The 26,007-nt window shown below is 47.0% G+C and overlaps 1 protein-coding gene across 3 annotated transcripts in view; it reads left to right on the forward strand.

The window, feature by feature from the left end:
* Positions 1–15,300, forward strand: part of NEK11 (NIMA related kinase 11) — a 356,448-nt gene extending 341,148 nt beyond the window's left edge. The window contains exons 1-2 of one of the 3 annotated variants that reach the window (XR_005026733.2): positions 7,013–7,205; positions 13,940–14,052. Coding sequence is in view for 1 of the 3 variants with exons in the window: in XM_036894778.2 (XP_036750673.2) it covers positions 13,940–14,028 (89 nt within the window). In the remaining 2 variants the exon portion in view is untranslated. Of the gene's footprint in view, positions 1–7,012; positions 7,206–11,443; positions 11,677–13,939 lie in introns of those variants that run through there. The other 2 variants (XR_008993617.1, XM_036894778.2) reach the window with 2 other exon arrangements.
* Positions 15,301–26,007: the final 10,707 nt, after the last annotated feature.

Genomic DNA, 26,007 nt, shown 5'->3' on the forward strand with positions numbered 1-26,007 from the left:
AACTAAAACCTGCAATTTAATTCTTCCTGTTTATTCCCAAGTGCATCCCAAGATTACCCCTGTATTAGACCTACTCAGAACTTTATTTCACACTGAATGGTTTCTGCAGTATCTGCCCCAGATACAAAGAAAGAATGAAAAATTAGCTTGATTCATGCTGGTTCATGCTCGATTGTCACTTCCTAGTCAGATCAGCAGTGAGATAAAATCAGAATATGCTCTTTCCCAAAAGAAGGGAAAGAAGTTCCCTGTGTATTTAAGACTTCCAGCTGGCATTGAATCAGGAGTCAGGAGCAGACACGAGCAAGCGAGCAGACCCAGGAAATGACAGAACTGTGGCTCATGGTCTCCGACCTGGGCAAGGCTGGTGTCCTCCTATGCACACAGACATGATGGTGCTGAGGTACAAATCTTTGATTATTATTAATGCAAATCTGTGCACCAGAGATTCAGGGAGAAGGAAAGAGAAGAAGAGGGAGGGAGCTTCAGCCTGAAATTGATAGAGGTCCCTTTTCCATTACTCTTGTCAGATTTAAACTCATTATAAAAAAGTAAATTATAAAATTTAAAAAGTAAATTGTAAAAGAGTAAATAAAGTAATTCTGTAGAGGGTGCTGGTATAGGAAATGATGCCCCAGAGCTTGGAAAGCTGGCCTGACCCTATAAAAGCATGATAATTCTGTCAAAAGCTAAATCATAGCTTTCAATACTTTTTGGAGTCCTGTTATCCAAAGTCTAATCCACAGCTCCAGCAAGTGTTTCTCAAACTCTTAAGTGCACATGAATCACTTGGGGTTTTTAAGTGCAGACTCTGATTCGGAATCTGGCACAGGGTCTAAGATTCTGTGTCCCTAAGCCGTCCTCACAAGGTGAGTTGCTGCGGGCCAGCGCAGGCCTGAAGGGCCAAGGTCTTGGAAGAGCCCCCTTCTCGTGGCCTCGGCTCCTTCCTCCCAGACAGACAGTCTGGTGGCACTGATTCCACTTAGTGGCTCATGCTGTCCTCATTCAGGTCTTCCTTCCTATGAAAGGAGATTAACACACCCATGCTGAGAGTCCAGCGGAGGGAACGTTAGACTTTCTCAGTAGGAGGAAATTTGGAGACTCTCTGATCTGACCCTTTCCCCTCTGCCTCCCAACCCTCTGTGCCTGAAAGCCCAGGCCTGAGGCCTGTGGCCATACTCATCTGGCTGGGCCTGGGAAAGCTCTGCAGGGTAAGAGCCTCTTGAAGGTATTTTCATATACGTGGAAGCAGCTAGAAAAGCCATTGCTCAGAACTACCCAGTAAACCTCCCTGTGTTAGGGATCTTCCCCCTTGGCTTCAAGGCAGAAGACCAGTAGGAAGCCCAGCATTTCCAGGCTCACTCCTGTCCTGCCCTCTCCCCACAGCAGATGAAAGCACAACTCAGTCTTGATTTGGGAGCAGGTATTGGCTTCAATGACTGTTTTGCAAATTCATTTCAGTCCTTTAATGCAATTCACCAGAGAATGAGGTATTGATTCTCCAGTCTCAGCTATTTTTCCTAAGGCCTGTACCACAATGGCCTTCCTGGTCTCTGTCAGCCCGCTCTCTCCTCTCACTCACACTGGAGTGCAGGGCACATTCCTGGTAAGTGTACTGTGATAAACCCATTTGCAGTCGTCAAAGGAGAGATATAATAAAGGCAGTGTGTAAACATGTTTGGAAGAAGAAGTGATAAAAATAATAATTTTTTATTTATGGAGAAACATTTAAATTTGGACATAAAATAAAAATCAAGTATAAGCATGCCTCAGGAACCAGGACTAAAAAGGAGCGTTCTTAGCTAGTAAGCTTGCTCCCTTTTGTCCCTTGTAATTGCTGTAGCACTGTTTCTAAAGTCCAACAGGCCCTCAGTGACAATTTCACACCATTTGTGGGTGACCATAGAATATATTGTCCAAACAAGGGCAGCTGTGATGGTGGAACAGGGTGTCATCATGCTCCACTGTCAGGCATGTACTGAGACTGTTACAGGTTAACCAAGACTTGGCTGTTTTAACAACGGGCAGTTTGTGATATGGGACTCAGTGACAGTCTGTCATTTAGAGGTGAATCTGTCCAAGGAAAACCACACCAAACAGAATTAAACAGGAAAGAAAGACTTTATTAAAGTCTATTGCATTAGGGAAGAGAGATGGAACACAGCTCTGAATACAACAGGGGCAGCTGGGGGTTTATAGCAGAAGGGCAGGGTGAGGCGTCAACAGATGGAAAACTACTAATGGGAACTGGGTTAGGTGTCCAGGTGGGGGCATTCTTGCTGAACTGGGCTCGAGAGGCTAAGGGCTGCAGGCTGAGGTTGAGGACAGGTGAGAAGAGGGCTCAGGGGGGCCTGACTAAGTGTGGTCCAGGATGGAGTACTTGTGGAAGCTTAGCAAATGAGAGGCAGCTTTTAAAATGCATTCTTCTCTAAGGAAGCCCATAGTTTCCCAATCATAAGAACTCATCCTTGTTCTGAGAAATTCTTCCAAGCATATTTATGTTCTAGTTTCTTTTCCTTTGTGGTATCTTTTCATCTTCCTTTGTGAATGCAGTTATTCTTGTGTTAGGAAATATATTTGATTAGGAAATCTGCTTTATCTTCCGATTTTTCCTTCTACTTAAGCAAAGCTGGGATGACACTGACCTTTGAAAAATGAAAAATGTGGTTTGAATTGACCAAGGGAAGAATAGCTGTAGTTCAGCCAGGAAGGACTTCATTGAGTAGCCCCCATTTCATGTTACATTGGTTAGTGGGGTTTAGTGGATTTATTTATTTTATATTTTTTTCATATATATGTCCATCACAGGGAGGCCCAGTATAGGACCCACTGTCTGTAGCCCGGTGCTCATCTCCATTCTGGAATCAGTTTCCCTGTCTGTAAAATGAAGGTGTTCAATTAGAACTCCTTGATACCTTACAGGGCTTTCCAGAAATTCCACAATTTTGATTTTTAAATCATTCTATCCCTCTATGGATTGTATTTTCTTATTATAAAATATCCATATTGAAGTCATTATAAAGTATCACATATGAGTGATGGTAAATCAGTCTGAAAATAGTGACTTAATATAGGACCTGTGTCTGAAAAGCTCAATTTTTCCATGCATGTTTATATTTTGTACTTTAAGATACAATGAATTCAAGGAGATGTGTGCAAATGTTTACATTTACAGCTTTATTAGTAGAAGTGGGAGGGTGGGGATGGGATAGAAACAACCTGAAAGGTACTTGAGTAGGAAACTGAATACAGAATTAGTGATGGAATGGCACACTGAAAAATCAATGAGCTATAAAATCAAAGGGAATAAATATCAACAATTTTGAACAAAAAAGGAAAGGAAAAAACTATGTATATCACTTACTTAAAGTGTAAAAACACACAAAACAGTACTACTTAGTTCTGAGGGATACATACTTTCATATATAGTAAAAGTGGTTTTTAAATGCTTGCTGATGATAAAAATACAGATTCAGAATACTGGTTACCTCTGGCGATTGGAAAGGAGTTATGATTTGGGAGGGGAATTCAAGGAACTTCAGCTATATTTGTTAATGCTTGATTCCTAAAACTGGGAATTAGATATGTCAGTGTTCATTGTATTATGCTTTATACATTTTTTATATCTTAAAATATTTATGACACCCTTGCAATGAAGTTGGGAGGGTCATGAAAAGAAAAGGTCACATTTGTTTGTAAGGATTAGAAACAGAGTCTCAGCATGTTACCATAATTCTTCAGTAGCAAAGAATGTGCATTTAAAATCTTCCTGCTACCTGCCCCACAATTCCAGCACAGCAGACAAAACGGAACAGAGAAGCCAACAGGAAACCTCCAGCGTGCACGCCGCCAGAGGAGCTCCTGGTCAGAGGACCAGTCTCTCGAGCTGTGGCTACTTATGTATGTGATAGCTACTGTTATTTGCTCATAATTTATGCTATTGTTAATTACTCATGATTTTTTATAAAAGTCTGTGAAAATATACATGGGATGCCAGATTGCTAGATGAACAGTTATTCTGGAGATAAACACCAGTTGAGCTCTGAGTTCCCAGTGGCCTAGACAAGAGGAGAAACCCTCTGAGTTGCAGAAACCAGCTCAGTAAGAGAGGTGAGTTTTCCTTGGTTCTAAAATTGGGGGAAGAATTCATCACAAGGATCCTTACATGAAGGGCATTGAAGCATTTTGAGTGGTGCTTCTATTGATTTACTTTTCACAGTGGCTCCTGATTGTTCCTCCATTTCACACCATGTGCAGGGCAGTCTTGTTATAACAGGGCTCAGAGCATGTCAGCCCTTGGTGGCCTCCCCCCGCACCAGGAACGGTTCAGGGCTGCTGGCCACAGCCTCCAAGCTCCCTGCCCTGCCTGACCCACTGCCTCATCTCCTGTCATTCTTCTCCTCTGGGTCAGGCCCCGACCACCCCAGCCTTCTTTTCTTCCATACAAGGCCTAGAGTGTCTGGGCACGTCAGTCCTCTTCCTGCAGGCCTGGAACGCCCACCCTCATTTGGCACGGATGGCTCATAGAGGCCTTTCCTAATCACATCAACAAAGTAGCCTCCCTCCTCCAGTGCTGTCTCCAGGCCCCAGGTAGAAGTGGCACGCAGGCCTCTGCTACAGGGGGTGCCACTTTGATGATCCTCCAGCCACATTTCTCCCCATGGAGCATGGAGTCTGTGGGGCCGGGAGGCTTACATACTCAGAGCCAGTGTCTCCTCTTGTAGACCAGGCCCTGGGTACCTGGGAATGCAATTCCCCTGCTGCTTGGCCCCGCACCCATGTCTAAAGTCTGTGGGCCCCCACCTTGGGCCCCTCCTCCAAGAGGAGCTCTGTGCAGCCAGGCTGCACAGCTCAAGCCTGAGGGGGACCAAAGGGGCGCTCTTTGTGCAAGGCACAGGGGCTTAGGTATCAAGTGTGTGTGCAGAAGCCCCTCACAAGGGGAGTTGGAGCCAGCTTGGAAGAGAAGGCCAGGCTGGCATGTAGGGGTAAGGCCCAGAGGCCAGCTTACCCAGCTTTGCCATATTCTAACGCAGAACTCTGAGGAGCCCAAAAACCTGAATGCAAACCTGGCCTTCCTGGTCTTTATAAAGCTAATTTGTCAAGGTGGGAAGGTAGACTATATTTTAGTTAGCAGTTTGTTAGCCAAGTTCATAACGTGTAACCACTGAGACATGTGTGGGTCTCCATTTGTCCTTTAGCTGCATCCCCATGAATGTTAGAGGCAGGCCTGGCTTCCTCTCCGTTAGGGTCAGTCAGGGCCATAGAGGCTGGTTCCGTGGCAGGGCTGAGGAAGGGGTCTCACATCAAATCACCTAGGAACAGCTTTTCTGCCCCACTCTTACTAGGGAGGCCAGTCTCTCTTTTGGGCAGCCCCAGGCTCTCTCTTCCAAGTCCCTGTTTTATTTATTTTTTGTATTATTGACAAAAATCTGAAATTACCTTATTTGTTTACTTGTTTAATGTCATCTTCCCACTAAAACATGAGTTCTGTGAGGTTCCTAGGCTATGGCCACAACCCCAGTGCTCGGCACATACTAGGTGCTCATTAAACATGTGCTGAATGAACAGCTTAGTGCCAGGACTATACTGGTCACACAGCGGACCAGGAAAGGTCCTCTGTCTCTGGGCGCCATGCCTTATTGGGGGCAGATCCAAAAACAAACAAGGCTTTTGCTTTTAGCTTTATAGTACTTGGGGGTTAACTTGGAAATGGAAAATAAGTAGCCATTATTGGGGAACTTCTACTGCCAGGAAAAATGGTTTGCAAGGCAAATAGGCTCCAGGAAAGGGAAAGATACCTTGCTATGATTTGAGATAGGGAAAAGGGAAATTTGGAACTCGATGACCCACCAGAACAGTGGAAATCATTCTTTCTCCTTCTCCCTGAAGAAACTGCTTGCTGTTTTTCTAGGAGGGGGAATGTGTTAAACATTTTTGCTGTTAAGCTAAAATACTGTCTAGAACAATAGGCTGCACCCCCCCTCGGCTGCTGCCCTCTGCCTGAGGTCACTCAGGTGGCAGACGGGGTGGCCGAGAGCAGCACAGTCTTTTCTGCCGCCCCCTCCAAGGCGCCGAAGGCCTCTGGAATCGACCTTCTCCATGGCCTCCTGTGTGTGGCTGGGCAGCAGGCCTCCCCACAGCAAGGGGTGCAGATCATGGCTCTCTAGACGGCCCCGGTGTGCAAGCGTAAAAGATGACTGCATGGATGACAGCCCTTCCACACAGAATTTTTTAAAATAAGGCTTGTTTCTTCCTACTCAGAGAAATAAGTCATTTTTATTCAAAAATGATCATACGGACCCAATAAAGCCAATCCATTTGAAATAGAGATGAAAATAATCATAATACTGAAAAACTACATTTGATTGGAACTTTACCTTGAAAAACCACAACTAAAAATCACAAAGTGATCTTATATTTTGCAAAATTAGGTTGTAATTTCACTATTTGCTAATTCTTAGAACAAATACTAGGAATGCAGGATTTTTAAATAAAATGCTATGACATCACCATATATTCCTTTCTTATTTGGCTTTCAGGCTATTTATTCATCCAGGATATGTGTTTATTGTGAACTTATACAGTGCCAGGCACTGCTCTAGGCACTGGGATCAGTGAACAGGAAAGCTAAAAACGATCCCTGCTCTGAGGACCTTATGTCTCAATCGGGGGATTGACAGGCCATAAAATCGCGGGGAAGACAGAGTGCGCTAGGAAGCCGCCAGAGCTCAGAAGGACACACACAGCCAGGACATGGACAGGCAGCGCACAGTGGGATCAGAGTCACAGTTCTAGAAAGGGTAATCAGGGTGGTTCTCCTAGAAGACGGCAGGAAGGCAAAGACGTGGAGGAGGTGAGGGAGAGAGATGTGGAGGTCTAGTCAGAGGGAGAGCAGGTGCAAAGGCCTGTGTGTGCTCTGTATGTTCTGGGAAGGGCAGGGGCCAGGGGCGCTGGGACAGCGGCGTGAGGGGGAGGAGCCGAATGTGCACCTGGAGAGGTGGGGTGAAAGGTCCGTCAGGGTATTGCACAGCACCGGAAGGATTTTGCACTCTGAGAGAGGCAGGGACTCAACAGAGGCTGGGTTCATAATGGAGTGTGGGAGCGCAGGTCCCACTCGCCTGGGCTGCTGAGTTGACAGTACACTGTAGGGACAGGGGCAGAAGCCAGTGGGAGACCAATGGAGAGGCTGTCGCAGCAGCAGTCAGGTGAGAGCGGGCAGCCTTGGGCCATGGTGGTAGGGCAGGGCGGTGGGGGTGTTGGGATCCTGGGTACGTTTTGAAAATGGAGCTGATGGGATTTGCCAACTGGTGTGATTGTGAGAGACACTGGACTGCTGGGGTCAAAGACAGAACGAGGACTCAAGCACACTAGTTGGCCAGAGCAGCTGGGAGACAGGAGTGGGCATGGACAGAAGTGGGGACAGCCGCAGTATTATGGTGTGTCAGAAGAAAGATCAGAAATTCACATGAACGTGATTCCTGTAAGATGCCTGCTAGACATTCAAGGGGCATTCTCCCCTGAGTCTCTGCCCACCTCCCTCACCAGCTGTTGCCTTCCCACCACAAGGACAAAGCTTTGGGAAGAATCATGAACCGGCACCTGGCACTTCTTGGGCCTGAGAGAAAAGAGAACCTCCTGGAACTGCTATGGGAGGAGCTAATAGTGCCCCCAGGTAGTGAAAGGCTGTCTCCTGACTTTCAGGCCAATGTGTAAAAGCAGGGATGGCCGGAGGGCGGGTGTTGTTGATGCCCATGGGCAAGCTGAGGGACCGTTCTACAAGACAGCTTGCTTCACACTTCTGAGAGTGTCAAAGTAATTGAAGGAGACTAAAGAGACATCACAAATAAATGCAGTGGAGGATTATTTTGACCTGGATCCTGTGCTTATAAGGGGACATTACTGGACATTTGGGGAAGCTTGAATGGATTAGGGAAATAGATGGCAGTAATGTACCAGTGTTGATTTCCTGACTCTGATGGCTGTTCCGTGCTTGTGTAAGAGAATGTCTTTATTTGTAGAAAATACAAAGTATGTGGGGAGAGGGGCATCCGCTTATTTTCAAAGGCTCGGGTAAAAAGGCATTCTTTGCATTCTACCTGTAACTTTTCTGTGAATGTGCGATCATTTCAAAATCAAAATAATGTTTAAAATGTGACATTTTTGTTTGACGCCCTTTAGAGCTACACAGATAAAACCCTTCCGTGAGAGCCCCTAGGGAGCTCGAGTGCACACTGAGCTCTCAGCCCCTGGGGGCAAACAAACAGCTGCTATTAAACATACCATTTGCAAATAAAAAGTAAGCATGAGAGAGGTCAGTCCAGGCCACTGGGGAGGATTTGAGATGAGTGTGGAGGAACAGGCGGCAGGGGAGAAAGTGCCGTCTGTGGTTTAACAGAGTTCCCAGGTGGGGAGTTGGCCAAACCCGCACTGGGGATTTGCTCCAGGCAGCTGGGGCTTCTTCGGGACCCTGGGGAGGCTTCCTCCTAGTCCCCGTGCCCATAGCTCCAGGGAGGCCGCTGACCCAGCCCACAGAGAACAGGCCTGAAGGTGAAGCATCTGGACTAAGATGATGCTTAGGATCCCCTACATACTTAGGTGACTTTTGGACAAGAGGGTAGAATCATTGGAGGAGCATAGGAAGAAATACATGAAAAAGGATGAAAACACAAGCCTTTTATTTGAGATACCCACCTAACTAAAAGGGTGGTTCTTGCCCACCCCCATCTTTTCTCCCCTCCCACCCTTTGAAGGAACACACTGAGAGCCCCTTTACCTTTGAATACACAGGGAGCCCCCCTTCTCTTCTCAAATCTTAGAAAACAGAAAGAGAATCCCTTAAATAGAATTTCTTATTTTATGATTCCCAAAATACTCAAACACATCACCTTGCAGAAATACTTCAGCATGCTTTTCAAGTGCCAAGAATAATCCTGTGCTGCAGTGTAACGAGGCCAGAGCGCCTGCCATTTTTCTTCTGGCTTAAAATGAGTTTGTGTATAGCAGGCCTGATTTCTTCATTGACCCATAAATTATTTAGAACAAATGAATTTAAAAACATGGTAATGTTCAATCCATATTTTTGTTACAGATTCCTATCAATTATGTTGTGGTCAGATAAGTAGAATTTTTATAAAATCAGTTATTTGAAATGTGTTGAGACTTGAAATGTTGTCTAGGATGTAGTCAGTTTTTGTAAATGTTACCTGAGCAACTGGGACGAATGTGGGTTCTCTAATCATCAGGGAGGGAGAAGGTCATATATAATTATGTAATATATATATATTAAGTTTAGTTTATTAAGTGTATTCAGATTTTCTGTATCACTACTTATTTTTTAAATGTTTCACCCATCAATAACTGAGCAAGGTGTGTTGAAAGCCTGTATTAGGAGGACACTATCTGACAATTTCTCCCTATAATGCTTTATGATTTTCATTCCACTTTATTATATGCATACTACTTTAGAATTTTTACTTTTTCCTAGTGAATTGAACTGTTTTCATTATCTAAAATCTATTCTGTCTCATATTAATATTGCTACCCCCAGGTTTCTTTTGGTTATTATTTGCCAGGCATCCTTTTGGTCATAAAAAATAAATATTTTACTTGATGTCATCATATTATTGTCTGACCTAGTCCTGTGTTTCCGGGTGTGTCTCTTGTGAACAGTTACCAGCCAGATTCTGTTTTGAGTCAGTGCATTTGTCCATCTTCAGCACAGAGTGTGAGCAGCGGCGGGTGTTAAATAAAGTAACTCTCAGGACCTGTCAGCTTTAATAGGGCACCTGAGCAGAAGCTGCCCTTCGGGTTCTGCTGTCCGGGGCAGACACAGCAGAAGGCAAGCACCACTTGCAGGAAAGGGCCTGGCAGCCATATGTTCCCCTGGGGCTGTCTGCCTCTGTGGAAGCTCTGCTCTGTCTCTGCCCTCCAGACTCAGGCACAGATTTCCAGTGCTTGACTGCTGGCCACCACCAGCTTTCCCTCAGCTGTTACGCCACCTTCTCCTCCTCCGTAGGCTGCTCTCTGACCTGCAAGCTGTGAACTTCGGTGCCACTTTACATTTGTCTCTTGATACTGTTTGGCTGTGCCTCTCATTCCTTCATTCTACAGATGTTTCCTAAGCACCTAATGCATGCCTAGGCACAGGGTCCCTCCCTCAATGAATTGTGTGCTTGTTCGGAGACTGGGGAGAGAACAACAACAAACAACACACAAAAGAGAAACACCAGAAGTTCTAAGTGCTACACAAATAATTAAGGTGGTGTGATCCTGTGGGGCAGCTGGGTATCAGGGACGGCTTCGCTGAGAGGGTGATGTTCAAGCTGAGATTTGAACAGCAAGAAGGGTCAGCCATGTAAAGGTCACTGGAAAGAGCATTCCAGGAAGAGGGTCAGCTAGTGCAAAGACCTGAGGGTGGGGGTGAGCTGTGCTACATTTAAGGAACAGAAAGAAAGTAGGTGTGATTGGAGCATAGTGCTCAGACAGTGTGGACAGGCCGAGGGTGGTAAAGGAGGGTGGTTAATGGGAGCAGAGAGGGGGTCATGCCCTAGTGTCAGAGGGGTCTGCTGGAGGGCTTTAGGCAGGGGAGTGATGGAATCTGATTCACAATTTTTAAAGTTCACACTGGCCATAGCATGTCGAAATGAATTGTTGAGTGACAAATGGAACCAAAAGGCTATTGCCTAGGTGGGGGGTAGATGCTGGGGGGCTTGAACCTTGGTGGTGGTAGCGGCCAAGAGAGAAGCCAGTGGATTTAGGACCTGGTTGGAGGTAGCATCTCTAACAGGCTTGTCTGAGTGTTTTCTGGGGATGGTCCTGGTCCACACATTGCTTGTCACCAGTCCTCATTAGATAAGGACAGATTGAGGGGAAGTGTCTGGAGACTGTTGCAGCAAACTGTGAGGGCAGCAATCCACAGCATCTGGACATGTGATAAGCAGACCTGCCTCACTGTGTAAGGTGTATGCTAGCGTGGGTTTGTCGGATTCCCTCAGGAGTTGCACGTGGCAGGAGCAGTGTGAGGCGCAGGCTATACATTAGGTATGGGCAGTATGCCCCTGTACGAGTCCATGTTGGATGGGAAACTTCAAAAGACAAAACTGGTTTTTACCACAATTTGAAGAGCACTATAAGACCTGCTGACGCTGATGGAGTTAATGTGAGAAAGCAAGGAATCAAGGGTCACAGGCTTGCAAATTTGGATGGAAACTGGCACCATTTAAACTAGGAAACACTGTGAAATCAGCATATCATTTTCAGGGGGAGGAAGGTGGTAATTAGAAGCTCTTTTTTTGCTGTATTGCATCTGAGTGAGACACCTTTCAGACATCCAGCTGGGGATAGCCAGCCAGCAGCTGAGTCACAAGACCGGAGCTCTAGGCGGAGGGCAGGGTGGCAATCCAGGAAGTCCTCACCTATCAGTGGTGTTCAGGACCTGGACTGGGGATTACGTGGGCAGCGAATGAAGGAAGAGAAAAGAAAGGGTATCAGAGACTTAGCCCGGGATGCCCTGAAATGCAGAGCCACTGTAAGGAGGACAACTCAGCAGAAGAGGCTAGGAAGAGGCCAACAGTGTGACAGGAAAGCCCCTGGAGAAAGTGGTGTACCCAAAGGCAGCAAAGGATGTGTTGAGAAGGGAACAGTGGTCCGGTGACTGCTGTTGAGATACCCAGCAAGGTATGTATAAAGGAGAGACCAGCAGAACGACCGTACGGTCATTGCAAGAGTAGTTTGAGGGAGAAGGGCTTAAGGGCCCAAGAGAAGGGGCTGAAGGAGCGTATGCAGTGCTAGTAGAAACAGCAGCCGTGCTTGACTCTGTCAAGTTTTGTTGGCAGTGGATGTCAAGGGATGGCCAGGGAGGGGGTGGCCAAGGGGATGTGGAGGTCAGAGGGGTGTTTAAGAGAGGGCCTGAGGGCCTGTCTTCTCCTGGCGGGAGCAGTGCCGAAGGGGTGGGGGTGGATGAGGAGGGAAGCCAGAGCTCTGCTGCTGGGAGACGCCCCCGAGGCAGCCATGGGCCTGAGGCCCAGCAACGGGAGAGCTTGGTTTTCATGTAAGCAGGGGGGCCTCCGAGAGGGGCAGAGGGGAGGCCAGGAGAGCAGCGGGCCAGGCAGGCAGGTGGGTAGCGTGGGCACTGGGAAGCTGAGGGAACTTTTCCATGTTTGTTTCTATTTCTCAATGAGATATTAAGTCATCAGCTGAGAACGAGCATTGGGGTTCAGCGACCTTTGGAATAAGGGACAAGGTGTGGAGTAGTCATTTTGAGTAGTGGACAACAAGCATGCCAGGGAAGCATAGTAGGACCACTGGGCAGTGCTGCAGCCTTTTTGAATTGTGGTCATTCGTTATTTAAATGAAAACTGTTGGCAGAACTGAGTGTTCTTCTCCAGGAATGCTCTGCTGTTTGGGTACAGGCATGAGTCCGTGGATATCTGGATTTACCCATCAGAGGAGTTTACACGGAAAGGTGAGAGTGAAAAAGTCCAGGGAGTCTGCAGGGTCATGGTTATAACAATGGACCATGCATTCAACTGCAGGAAGTGAGCCCATGAGGACACACAGGGGTGGGCTGCCATCACGGGGTAGAGCCAGAGGACTGCAGGTGGCCAAGAAGTGGGAGCACCTTGGAGGAAGCACGGTGGGGGGATAGAGGGACAGCCACGCAGCACACAAGGGCTGGTAGTTGTGCTGATGGGGTGAAGGGTGTGAGCCTGGGAAGGGGTGACCAACAAGGGTAAAGGTAATCACTGCACATGAGGCAGTCCAGAGTCAGGAAGGCCCCGAGTACTGATGTCCTGAGACTGGAGACAGGGGCAGGTGTGGAGGGAAGCTTGGGCAGGTACTGAAGTCATCAGTGAGCAGGGGGTGACCAGAGCTTACGAAGTGTCAGCAAAAGGGAAGCTTGGCTTTCTGGGGGTGACCTAGGGTGTGAGGCATCCCGGGATCAGTTCTGATAATCCTTTGGCAAAAGAAGAAAGCCCTGCAGCTGCTGACCTCTCCAGTACTTGGGAGTTCTGAGACCTGTGCTTATGTTTAACCTCGTCAGCCACTGCCTGTGTGTTTATGAAAGCCAGCCTGCCTACTGTCACCTGTGCAGTACAGATAAATCCTCAATGAATTGCCTTGTTCATAGGGATCATATATCACAATGAATATAAAAGCATTTGGCAAACTCTAAAGTACTATAAGGATGTGAGTTAAAATAAAAAATGTGTGTATCTTAGAGCATAATTACTAGCCTCTAAGCCAAAGCAGGCTCAGTTGCTTCCACTCTTGTCTGCCGCAACCCCTCATGTGGACCTTGTGTTGTGGAGATGACAGGGGTCAGTAGCCTGCGCGGCAGAAGCTTACACAGTGAGTGGAAGGGTCTGTGACTGGGCCTTCAAAGTTACCGTCAGCATTACCATCAATGTGTTTAGAGTAATGCTTTCACAGTTCTGGGAGCAATTCTCTGATCTCATGTTCCACCGCCCCCTTCCCCTGTGCACCTGGCCCCAGCCACACTACCTTCCTGAGATTTCTCCATCGTGTGCAGCCTCAGGGCCCCCAGTGTCCTTCACCCAGCAGTGTGGGACTCTGCCCAGATGGCACTCCTCCGAGAGGGTCGCCTGCCCTCTGCCTCTTGCCCGCCTTTATTGTTCTGCATCACACTTAGTACAGCCAAAGATCTAATTTACCTGCTCATTCATTCTAGAAGGCAAGACCCATGAAGGCAGGACTTTGTCTGACTTGGTTAATGCCTCTCCACAGTTCTCAGGAGGGCACTATGTTCAAGAAGTATTTGTTGAATGTTGTAGTATGTTCAAGGTAGAGACATTGTGTCTTATTTTAACCTGTTTTCTAAATCCCAGGATTAGCATGTGGTTTGTGTAGTTAATGTTTCAAAAACACATTTCTTTCAGTTGGTCTCTGTGTAATTCTTCTCGTCCTTCCTGTCTGGCAGGTCAGCCATGCAGAAGTTGGGGCCAGAAGTATTTGAGAAGGTCTATAATTACCTCAAGCAGGCAAGGCGACAGAATGCCAGTGAAGTAGAGGTCCGGGCATCCCTAGAAAAAGTGGTACCTCATGCCAGTGACTGTTTTGAGGTTGACCAGCTCCTCTACTTTGAGTAACAGTTGCTGATCACAGTGGGAGAAAAGCCCACACTCCAGAGCCATCACAAACAACCATCAAAAGCAAGCAAGTTCAAAGGAACAAATTTCTGTGAAAATCCATTCAGCACGTAAGCTGGACTCCCACACATGGGAATGGGCACACAGCTGGGCCTGACACCTTCACTTCCATGCTGTATCAAAAGGAATGTCCCTTCAGAGTCGTGCTGGGCCAGCCAGCGTCATGTGCTCTTTGCTCTGTGATAAACCGGCCTCCTGAGAATCATCCCCGCACCAGTGCCCTTGGACTTTCACACCAACAGTGGCCCGAACATGCCACCCACCCTTCACCACCTCCCCTGGGAGGACACACTCAGTGCCAGCCTCGGGTCTCCGTGCTGCGTGGACAGCCTCTCCTCAGGGTCACTGGGTGCTGAACACTGGCCTCCGACATGCCGACTGCTGCCCAGGAGTCACACCTGCTGGCTCAGGTGAGCTGGTTCTGGCCCACTTTTGCCTCCCTGGCTAGCAAGCAAGAAGTGCACACACACAAGGACCTGGACCTAAAGTCCCAGCAGTGATTCTGTAACTTTGTAAGTCTGGGGAAAGGAAATCCCCGGGCAAAATACCTCTAAAAACTGAAATCAGTTAAAGGGAGCAATTAAGTTTAAAATCTGTTTATTGCTCACAAACTGCAGTTCTGGGCCATCTCTCTTTCCCGCTCCAGCAGAAGCAAAACTGGCCTCACCTCTCCGCTACAGATAAGCCCTCTGTGCCCAGGTAATTACCCACTGATATGGAGGTGAACTTCTCTCCCCCACTGAGGAATGATGCAAATGCCCTCAAGCCATACTTCTTTCCACCTCTGAATGCCTATTGATATGCCAATGTGCCAAAGCAAGTGAGATATTCTGGAAATGCTACAATTTTACCCACAGTGTCCACACTCACCTATGGGGTTTTAAAGACTTGTATTCTTAATAAATAAATTTTCCATGGTTATAGAGTAAGTCCCCTTTTTATCCATTTCTTATCCATAAGTGTGTCAGGTGTAACACATCCATGTCGTATCAGGAGGACTGTCGGTGCCTGTTATGTATCAGTACCATGCTCTGTGCTCACGACTTGAGGCCTTACTTCTTTGGGTCTTGCCACCCATGAGAGAAAGATGATCCCCGTCTTTCAGGCAACCTGTCTGGAGGCGGCCTGCCCGCAGCTGAGCCGAGCTTCTCCCCAGGTCTGTGTGGTGCCAGACCCACTCTATAACCACCATGCATGTGGGTTTCTGACTGAGCAGCTCCACCAAACTTGCTTGAGGAGCTACACACACATGCATGTCTAAACATATTGTTAAACAAAGATTGTTCTGAAATTTTAAAAAATAAAGAAGATTTTATTCAGGACTTTTGCAATAGGGGAGAGAGATGGGGCTCAACTCCACACACAGCAAAGGAAGTTGAGATTTACAGCGTGTGGGGAAGTGAGGGTGCGGCATGGTGGGGGTGAGAGGATAGAGTTCCTGGGAGAAGGCGCCTCAGGCAGGGGAGCTTGACAGACTCTTACTGAAGGCAGGCCAGCGTGGTCCCACATCGGGGATGAGGATTCTTGCTAAACTGACTTACCAGAATTCTTGCTAAACTGGACTCAGCAAGCTGAAGACCGGGAGCAAGGGAGTGCTCAGGGGATTCTGTCCAATTTTTGCTCAGGAAGAGGATCTCTGTCCATACCCACCGCCCCACGCCCTTCTTTGGGGAGGGAAGGGGCCAACGCGTATCTTCTGTGACAGAACCACCCGGCGGGTCGGGCGTGTGGAGGCGATCTTCCTCCCCGTCGTGCCCCTGCCGGTGACCAAGAAGCCGGGGACGGGGAGGCCGACAGCCCTACTGTCCTGTCACTGACGGTGTCCGTCAGAATGATGCACTGTCTCTTAGACGGGAGTTTCTTAAACGTGAGCTTCGGAATCACCTGGAGGGCTGGATTGCAATGGCCTACCACCACCCCCGCGGCATTTCTGATTTCTGACAAGTTTCCAGGTGACACTGATGCTCCTGGTGTGAGGGCCACACTCAGACCGTTGGTCGGGGCCCTTCTTTCTGTTGCCTCTCCATTTGGAGCAGTTTTGTCTTAATTTGTCTCTGAAGGTGGTATGAAGACTGGGAAGCAGGGCACCAAGGCTTCAGATGCCTCATAGCAAATACTCTGAAGAGGAAGTGATGGGGAGGAAAAAAAGGCAAAGTGTGGCTGGCTTGACTTGAGAACTTGAAAGGGTCCTCAGGGTCAAGGCAGCGCGGCTACTGTGCCCTGCGTCTCACTCCCACCTCTCCCAGCGACCAGAGGAGTCACGGGGGGTCGAGGTGAACTCACAGCCTCTGCAGTGCTCCAGGGCTTGTGCAGTCATTGTTCCGTGCTCCCCCAGCTCCTCCAGCTGCGCAGGGCTGCCGGGCCACCGTGCCTCTTCACTCTGCCTCCTCCCAAATCCTGCTGGCTTCCCTGTGCCCACTCCCACCTCGCCACATGCTGGGGAATTGCTCCCTGGCTCATGGAGGTGGGATCTGGGCCTGCAGAATGCCGGATTTGAGCATGTGGCTCATGTCAAAATCCAGAATCTGTTCCCCAGTTAGGACACCGACAGTGCGTTTGCCCTTGGGAACCCCGGATGGAGGCGCCGTGTGGCCACTTTGCTGTCAGGAGCAGACGTGAGCATTCGCGTCATGTTGCAAGGAAATGACCTCACCCCTGGGAGGTGCTCACCGTAGCTCCCTGTCCTTCTGTGACCAGCCAGCTTCCAAATGGGTCTGGAGGAGGGGGCGATAGCAGCACCCAAGTTAATAAAGTTTCCAAATCTCCTTGCTGATGGTTTTCATAACATTAGAACAGAATACTTATGTGAGTAGCTGGGTCAGAAGAGGAAATAGCTAGACTTTCAAGTAATTTCTACTGTATTTTCCAAACAAACATGTCCAGGGAACAATACCCTGGATTTAAGAACATATTGTAGAGGAGGAAAGACTTCTACCTGCTTAGGTTCTGTAGGTGGGGTTTGCAAACTGAATCGACAAAGATGAACAGGAGAAAAAGCACACAAATTTTATTTTACATTAATATTTGTACATGGCATGGGGGGCTCTCCAAAAAGGAGTGGAAACACCAAAGAAGTGATCAGACCTGAGAGCTTATACACTGTTTTGACAAAAGAAGGATAAATTTGTGGGAAAGTGACCAGACCAAGGAAAAAGCACCTGAGTTCCTGAAGGAGGCTGGCCGTAAGCTCCGGGGTCGGGGGGAACCAGCTCTGGAGGGGGCGGGGCGCGAGGCCGGGACTCGGAAATACGGGGAAATGAGTGGAAGGTAAGTGTTAAGTCAGCAGGGTCAGCAGAGTGGGTTGCAAACCACCGCCAGGGGTACGAATATTCTCTCCTTTCTTCAGGCGAAATTAGTCTTTTAGGTTGAAAGGGGGAGGGCAGAGAGCTCTTCCTTCACCCACTGTTTCTCAACTGCTCTCCATAAGCCTCCTGCCAAAGTGGTATGCTGGGCCGCTGCGAGGTCTAGGAGGACACGTACAGACCAAAAACATTTCGTCCTGAGATTTGTGCTGCACATCATATGAGAGTCAAAAGAAAGGAAAGCTGGGAAGAAGTACCACTTGGATTACAGATCCGCATACTATGAGACAAGCCCGTTCAGGTCCACCTTTCATTTGGTTCTTCGGGAGTGGGGGTCGGGGTGCAAGATTTACAATGTCTAGAAGAAAACACCTTTCTATTGTTAACATCAGGAAAATGCTTTCTCCTTCAGCCATACTCAGCTTTGGTTTTATGTGACTCCAGTGTGGGTGTTAATTACTAGTCAAACTGCAAGATGGTGGGTAGAAATCGGTGAGGAATTAAAGAGGAAGGGGTTTATTATGAAAGTCACATATGATAGCAGAATAAAGGGATCCGCTAGCTGGCTGCTTTGTGTGCGTGTGTGAGACAAATGCCAGTTGACCTCTCTGCAGTCACGCCAAGAAAATGCCATCAGCTCTTGTGGAGATGCAGAGATCAGGCACCAAAGGACAGCTGTAGGAGTTAAAATTATTTACTGTTTCTGGGGCCGAAGGCTGGAGCAGAAGTTCCAGGTCTATTATGAACAAGTCCAGCCATTGCAGCAGGCTCAGGGTAAAGGGGCCTGGCAACTTAAATAACAGCTGGCAGAAGAGCCGCAAGGGCCAGGAGGAGGGCAGCTGGGAGAAGGCTGGTGGGCTGCGAGGCCCAGTAGGCCTCCTCTGCGGGCCTCAGAGTGCCTGGCAGGCCATGTGCGTTCACCCCAAAACAGTACATCAGGCCTTCCCCAGTTGGGAAAGGAAATTAAGAAATTTGGTTCAACAAATACAGTACATTATAAAAGAATATATTCATAAATACTCATCAGGAGTACCGGAGTCATTAACATGGATGCAGAATTGAAAGCTTGACTCCAACTGGAATATTTTCAAAGTAGATTTGTAGATTTAGTTTGGGAGACAATCTTTCAGCTGCTAAAAATGTTTTTCTCTCCATAATATTATGGCTTTTCCTTTTTCAGGATAAAGGGGCTGGCAAATTAAACAGTAGCTCAAGGAGGGGAAAAACACCTCACTCCACCTACAAGATAATAGCATCACTAATGTGTCAAAGGGGATGTGGCTCAGTCACCAAGATGATAAATGAAAAATGAGGCAAAGAGAAGATGTGTGTGTGTGAGAGAGAGAGAGAGAAGTTGGGGAGGGCAGGGGAGAGGGGAAGGGGTGGAGGGTTGAATTTTTGCTCCTAATCCATCCCTCCCTGGCCCCGAGTGTTCCCTTGTAGCATGTGTGGCTTCCTGCCCCTCAACTCTGAGTTTGTCCACAGAACTTGTTTGGCTGAGTGAATACTAAGGAGTGGGGTGTTGGGCGCGCAGCCCCCAAGTTCCCCTGCGCCTCTGCCCTGCCCAGCCGGTCTGCTGGCCAGGAAAGGATGTGAGCCTAGCAGAGCGCCCAGCCAATGCGAGGTCAAGCAGGGCTGCCCAAGCCATCTGCAAGCTCCCAGCCAGAAGCAAGTGTTCACTGCTGTGTGTCCCTCAGGGGTGTGGTTTACTCTGCAGCATGACCGTGGCATTAAGCTACCAATACACCCTCCTTCTACTGACCTCACTCTTCCTGCCTCTTAACACCTGTTATCAAATCCTTGGGCTTTGGTCTTTCTGACAGTGATTTTTTTATAAATATGGGGGAAGTTTATTTCTAACTGAAAGATTTTGCTGTTTCTCAGAAAAAAGTATATCATTTTTCAAAAGGGCTCAGGTGAACCCTTGAACTTGGTCTTCCCTGGCTTGTAGCATGTTTCCAGGCAGTGTCACACACACAGGAGCGTCTCTTCTGCAGGTACGGTCTCACTCTGGATTGTGTCTCAACATGTAGACTTCCCATCCATGCCAGGTACTAAATTAAGGCACACAGTTTTGCATGATAAGAATTCACCAGGCAGTGGAAACAACCTATCTATTGACTAATGAATGGGTAAAAAAAAATGACATATTTTCATATCTACAGAATGGAATATTATTCTGCTTTAAAAAAGGAAATTATGACATTTCCAACAACATGGATGAACCTGGAAGACATTGTACTAAATGAGATAAGCCAGACACAGAGAGACAAATATTGCACAATCTCACTCATATGTGGGATCTGAAAAAAGTCAAATTCCTAACAGCACAGAGTAGAGCAGTGGTTGCTGGGGGCTGTAGGTGGAGGAAATAGAGATTGATTGGTCAAAGGACAATGTTTCTGTTATTCAGGATGACTGAACTCTGGAGATCTTACATACATCATGGTGACAATAATTAATAGATTCTAAGTGTTCTTACCACACACACACACACACACACACACACACACACACACACACACACACAATAGAAATTCTGTGAGGTAGTAGATTTATTAGCTTGATTAGTAATTTCACAATGTACATGTATACCAAAACATCACATTGTACACCTTAAGTACATACAATTTTTGTCAGTTATACCTCAGTAAAGCTGGAAAAAATTCACCAGGCAAATAAGAGGGAGGAAAAGATTTTGCAGCACGAAAACACAAAGATGGAGGACATAGGACACAGCCGGTGGGGTCTGGGGATTTGAAATCTTTTTGTGCTGGTGGCAGGTAAAGTGTGCAAAGGAAGGGTCTGGGAGGAAGGGTGGGGTAGCCCGCCTCCAAGGGGCCCCAGGACTGCCCTCTGGCCTTGCGGGGCAGGGAGAGCTGCATGCCCTTGGATATCCTCCGAGTGTGGTCTGTGGCTTCTGAGGCTAGGCCGCTGATGACATGGACCCATCCTGCTTTCCCTTGGATCGCCCACTCTGGGGGAAGTGGGCTGCCATGCTGTGAGGACACTCAAGCACCTCTATGAAGTGATCTATGTGGTGTGACACTGAAGTGGCACAGAAGCAAAGCCAGTTCTCCAGCCCGCGTTTGACTGCAGCTCTTCCTTGCTGACATCTGGACTAAAGCCTCACGAGCAGCCCTGAGCCAGGCATCCAGTGGAGCCTTTCCTTAATCCCTGAGCCACAGACACTTAAATAACACGCATCTGTTGCTGTGTTAAGTTATCAGCCTTTATATTTCTGCAAGAGCTCACTATACAGGAGGCAAAGCTCAGATTGAGCTACTGAACTTGCTCGACTGCATCCTGTGGCCAGGCAGCACCTGAGGAGAAGGACTGGGCCCAGCTTTAGCTGTCCCGTGAAGCCACAAGGAGGGCACGTTTGATGAGGGTGAGAGGAGGCTGTCGGGGGGGCAGTCCAGTGAGAAGACGGAGGGCTGACCCCACCCTGATGAGGTCAGGATATTGAGGGTGGGGAGGCGGGGGCCGAGAGGACAGCGGCTGGGAGGCTGGGGTGCTGTAGGGTGTTCAGGTGAAGAGATCCAGCATGAAGCTAGAGGCATCTTAGCGGTTTGTCCTTAGAGTGAAGTGGACCCACCTAATGAGCTCCAGACAACATGCTGTGGATATCTTTGGTGCTGTGTCTGAACACAACAAATAGGGCTGGCTTCTGTAGAATGCCACCTCCTTTAAGGCTGCAAGATGTGAATTCAGGTACCTGAATGCCAAGAAATAATACAACAGCATCTGGCCCTTTCAGCAAGCCCTTGTGGACTAACCCCCAGCTGGCTCTAACTGGCAGCTCTCTGCTGGTGGCACCCCCTCCTTGATCCTTCCAGTGAATACTCCTCATATTCAGCGCTTCTCAACCTTGGCTCTGCATTGGAAACAACTGGAAAATTGTATGTGGATTAAGTGGGATGATTAAAATTTCCTGGCATGTGGTAGATGAGGGTCACATTCTTCTTTCTGCGTAAACAGTGAGACTAGACCCTTCCCTTTCTCTCCTCTCCTGGACCAAAAAGTGATCCTGTCTGTGAAAGGGTTTTGTGAAATGCAAAGCTTTATTCAAATGTAAATTATAACCTTTACCTTTAATTTCATGAGAAGCCAAAGATCCTTTTATTTTTAATGTTCTACTATGAAAAACATCAAACTACATAAAAGTGAAGAGAATAATATAAGACCTTGTTATGGAACCATCACTCATGGACAGTCTTATTTTATTTATACTCTCACCCACTACTTCCTCACTGGATTATTTTATCATATAATTCATAAATATTTCAGCATGTATCTCTAAAAGATAATCTATTTTTAAAAAGCCACAATACTATGATCACACTTAAAAAAGTATCAATAATTTCTATATACCAAATATCCACCAGTATTCACATATCCCCACTGTCTTTCTAAGTCCATTTCTTCAAGTCAAGACCCACATACAGCCCATCCCTTCGAATGATGTGTCTCCTTCATCTCTTTTGATGTGCAGAGTCTGCCTCCATCTCATTTTTCCCCGTGTAATTCATTTATTGAATAAACCCAATCATTTGTCTGGTAAAGTTTCCTTTAGTCTAGATTTTACTCATTGCATCCCTGTGTTTTTTTTTTTTAAAGAAAGCTTACTTTTTTAGGGGTTTTAGAGTTACAGAAAAAATTGTGGAGATAGTAGAGTTCTCATGAGGGTTGCTGTCTCCCATGCTGACATTTCGCATCGGTATGGGGTGTCTGTTGCCGAAATGCACTAATATCGACATTATTCACCAAAGTCCATGCCTTGCTCAGGTTTCCTTAGCTTTTATCTAGTGCCCATCATCCCAGATAAGACTGAGGACCCACATTACACATAGCCATCATGAATCCTTCAGGCCCTTTTTGTGACAGTTCTCAGACTTTCTTCATGTTTGATGACATAACAATTTCGAGGCATGCTGGTCAGACATCTTGTAGAGCATCCCTCCACTGAGATTTGTTTAATGTTTTTCTCATGATTCGACCAGGGTTATGTCATTTTGGAAGACAACTAACATAAAGTACCATATTCATCACATCCTCTCAAGGGTGCATCCTGTCAACATGGCTTACACTGCTGATGCTGACTTTAATCACCTGCTGAGATAATGTTTGTTGAGTCTCTCTGGTCACAAAACTGCTCCCCCACCTCACTTTCCTCCCGTCCTTTTTGGAAGGAAATCACTATTCACAACGCAGGCAGTTATGCTCTACTTCTTGGAGGGCAGAGTATCTATGTAAGTTATTTCCAATTCTGCATGGGAGGTCTATTTTTTCTCCCTCATTTATTTATTTTTTCATTGTCTTTATTAGTGTTGCCCATAGATATTTATCTTGCACTTTGTATTATAATCCAGTGCTGCCTTATTTTGCTGCTCAAATTGTTTCAGTTCTGGCCATTAGGAACTTTCTGTTGGCTCCTGTGTCTCTGCTGCTTTGACTACTCCCATTCAAAAGGGCATTTTTTCTTTTCACTAAGAAACAAACAAAGAATTCTGGCATCACAAGATGCTCCAGTGCCATTAGGATACACTGCCATGCGTCAATTGTGTGTATTTCTCACGCTGGTGCTTGAATCAGCCCTGGCTCCAAGGGGTCTTGGTTCCTTTATTAGAAAATGGCCTAGATCCAGATCTGAGTACCGGGTTCTTGTCACCCCTGGGGTACCATTGCTTCTAGGCCCTCTCAGCTGGCAGAGTAAGGGATGCATGTGCACACAGTCCCTTGTAATATGTACACACCTATGCACATTTCTGTATGTGACCGCTATCCAACTTAAGCTACACACAAATTCATACTGATGTTACCAACTCTAATCTACTACCATGTGGATCATTCTAGCTTCTTCTTAATGTTTAAAAAAGATGTTATTTTATATTTCTTATAATATGGTAGTTATATCTAGGTTCAAGACCAGTTTTTGGAAAGGATATTTCATAGGAGGTGGTGTATTCTTCTATCACGAGGTGCATACTACCTGGTTTTCTTTTAGGGATGTTAGCAGCCATTGGTGATCATTCCCTAAGATCTATTAATTTTTTTAAGTAAAAAAAAAGGTAAAATTTTTATTGGCTTTTTTTTTTTTTAATAACTGAAATACTCCACATAAACAGAAACATCTCTCATCAACTATTTGGTAGCCCTGAAGGTATAGCCCATATAAAAAAGACAGGATAAAAGCTTGTTTCCTCATTTTTAAAGTCAATTTGTTCCCTGCCATCCTGAGGCTGACCACTGAGTCATTTTGGGTCATGAACTTGGAGTAGCTCGTGGGAAACATGGCATTTCCCAGCCATCTTCCTCTAGCCTTGAGTCCTGGGCAGTCTGTACCAGGACAGTGGAATGGGAAAGAGGTGTGGGAGGCTGGGCTCTACTGAGAGAGGCAGAGAGCAGCCTGGGAAGGGACGGCAAGGCTGAGGGATCCTGAGGGCTTCCATAGTCATTCATCCTGAAAAGGCTCTGGTCTGTTAATCTTTTTATAAAGTTTTTCAGGTCACCTTAGAAATAGCTGAACCCATCTTTAAAAGCTTCCTCAAGCAGTCAGGAAAGGAAAACAGCTTGAAGCCCTGGAAAAGGCACGTTTGGCCCCAGATCTGACAAGGAAACTGTGAGGAAAATTGAAGTTCATATGGCCAGGATCCTTACCTGACCCTAAACTACTTGATGATGTAACTGGTCTGCTGCTGGGCTACTGCTTCCACACCCACAGGTGATTAGCTATTACTGACGGAGTCACTGTATAAAGAGCTCTGCCCAGTGTTCTGCATGGAGGCAGAGACAGAGGAGGATTACGGGCTTGCAGACTGCTGAAGGCCAACAATTCTAGTGCTTGACCTACTGCTGGGAGAATAAAGCCGGGTATAAACCCTTTTACCCCAAAAACACTCAGTTGTCATTCCTCAGTCTCACCAAATCCATAATGAATTTCCATAGTGAATGCTGCTCCCCAGCATCAGCCCTGAGTTAGCCTCTTGCCCTGGCTACTGGGGAAGGCTGGCTGTTCGCCCAACATGTCTTCATAGACTAATGGTCTGAGTGTGTGAGGGTGAAGTCCAGAAAACCTTAGGCACTTCTTCCATCTCTGACCCTTCCTCACTCTCTTTCCTGGGCCCAAAGGAAACCCATAGCTCTTTCCTCATTAACCCTTCCCCTGAAAATCCCATCAATCCCATCTACCCTGTCCACTGCCCACCGCCAACCCCAATTCCTCACCAGAGCTACACTGAATCATTGGCCACTGCTTCCTACAATCCCCATCTGAAAAGATGACTGTCACCACCCAGACCAGAAACTCTGCCTTCATCCTAGCATGACCCCCCCCCCCCCCGCCCCAACACACAATCGACCACGGGCAGATGTCCGTACCACTCCACACTCAGGACACCTGTACACCTGTTAGGGAGAGTTCGGCTTGGTGACTCAGGGAATTCAGAGGGACAAAGTGAGGAAGGAATTCATTAAAGTAAGAGTGTTAGGGAATGACAGAATAGAATAATAAAGGAAGTTCATTGAACAGCTACTCAGCATGGGGCACGACCCCTGCCAACTCCTTAAGCCAGGGTCACCTGGCATCCAGCGTGTGATTGGATCTGCAGGGCTAGGAACTGAGTCCCTACCACCCCAGGCTTTGGGGGAGCCGCAGAGCACTGGATGGAGTGAGATTATGTTCTGCGAACTTCCTATAGGTAAAGAAGGGAGACTTTTAGATAGGTTACTGAAGAGCATGACTGCAAACTGCAGTTCCTGGTCACCGAGGCGACGGTTATTTGCAAGCCCAGGTCTGAGCACTCAGCAGCCCCTCCTTACTTGTCTGAGGTAGGATGGAGTGAAGGGTAAAGCCAGAATTAGGAGGATTAGAATGACAAAGTAATAAAACACTTACTACTGGAAAGGCGCAGAGACAATGCGTTTAAGTGAGAAGTTTATTTAAGGCAAAAGGAGCACAGTTGGAGAAAGGGGAGTGTGGGCGACCTCAGAGAGAGGAGCGCCCCCCTGAAAGGTTGAGAATAGAGAGTTTAAAGGTTATATACTTAGAAAGTGTGGGCAACCCCAGAGAAAGGAGCGCCCCAAAAGGCTGGGGGTTCCCCCTTTTAAGGATTCTTCAGGAATGTGACTAAGGGCTGGGGTGCAGGCTTGTTAACTGGTCTTTGACTACTTAGAATTAACTTAACCCAAGGAAGTTCCTGCTCTGATTTCTCCCTGGGATACCGGGGTCTTGATCTAGGAGCAGACCAAACAGCTTGCCTGCCCAGCCCTCAAGGTGGGCTGTTATTGTCTGTTTGCTAAAGAGTAAGTTAAGAATCTTACATTTTTAACATATTTAAAATACAATCTTTAAGATGGAATCCTTCCTGCCTTTCACTGTGTTGTTTAAGGCTGGGCCTGCATGCTAAATTAGTTGCCTAGGTTACAAACTTAGGGCCAGAAGGAGAAAGAAACAGCATATAGGTAAAGGTAAAAAAATAAGCTGGGCCTGCATGATTAATACAATAAAGACATGGGCTATGCTGAGGTACCTTCGT

Source organism: Manis pentadactyla, chromosome 14 (assembly GCF_030020395.1).
Source record: "Manis pentadactyla isolate mManPen7 chromosome 14, mManPen7.hap1, whole genome shotgun sequence".
Classification (NCBI taxonomy): Eukaryota; Metazoa; Chordata; class Mammalia; order Pholidota; family Manidae; genus Manis; species Manis pentadactyla.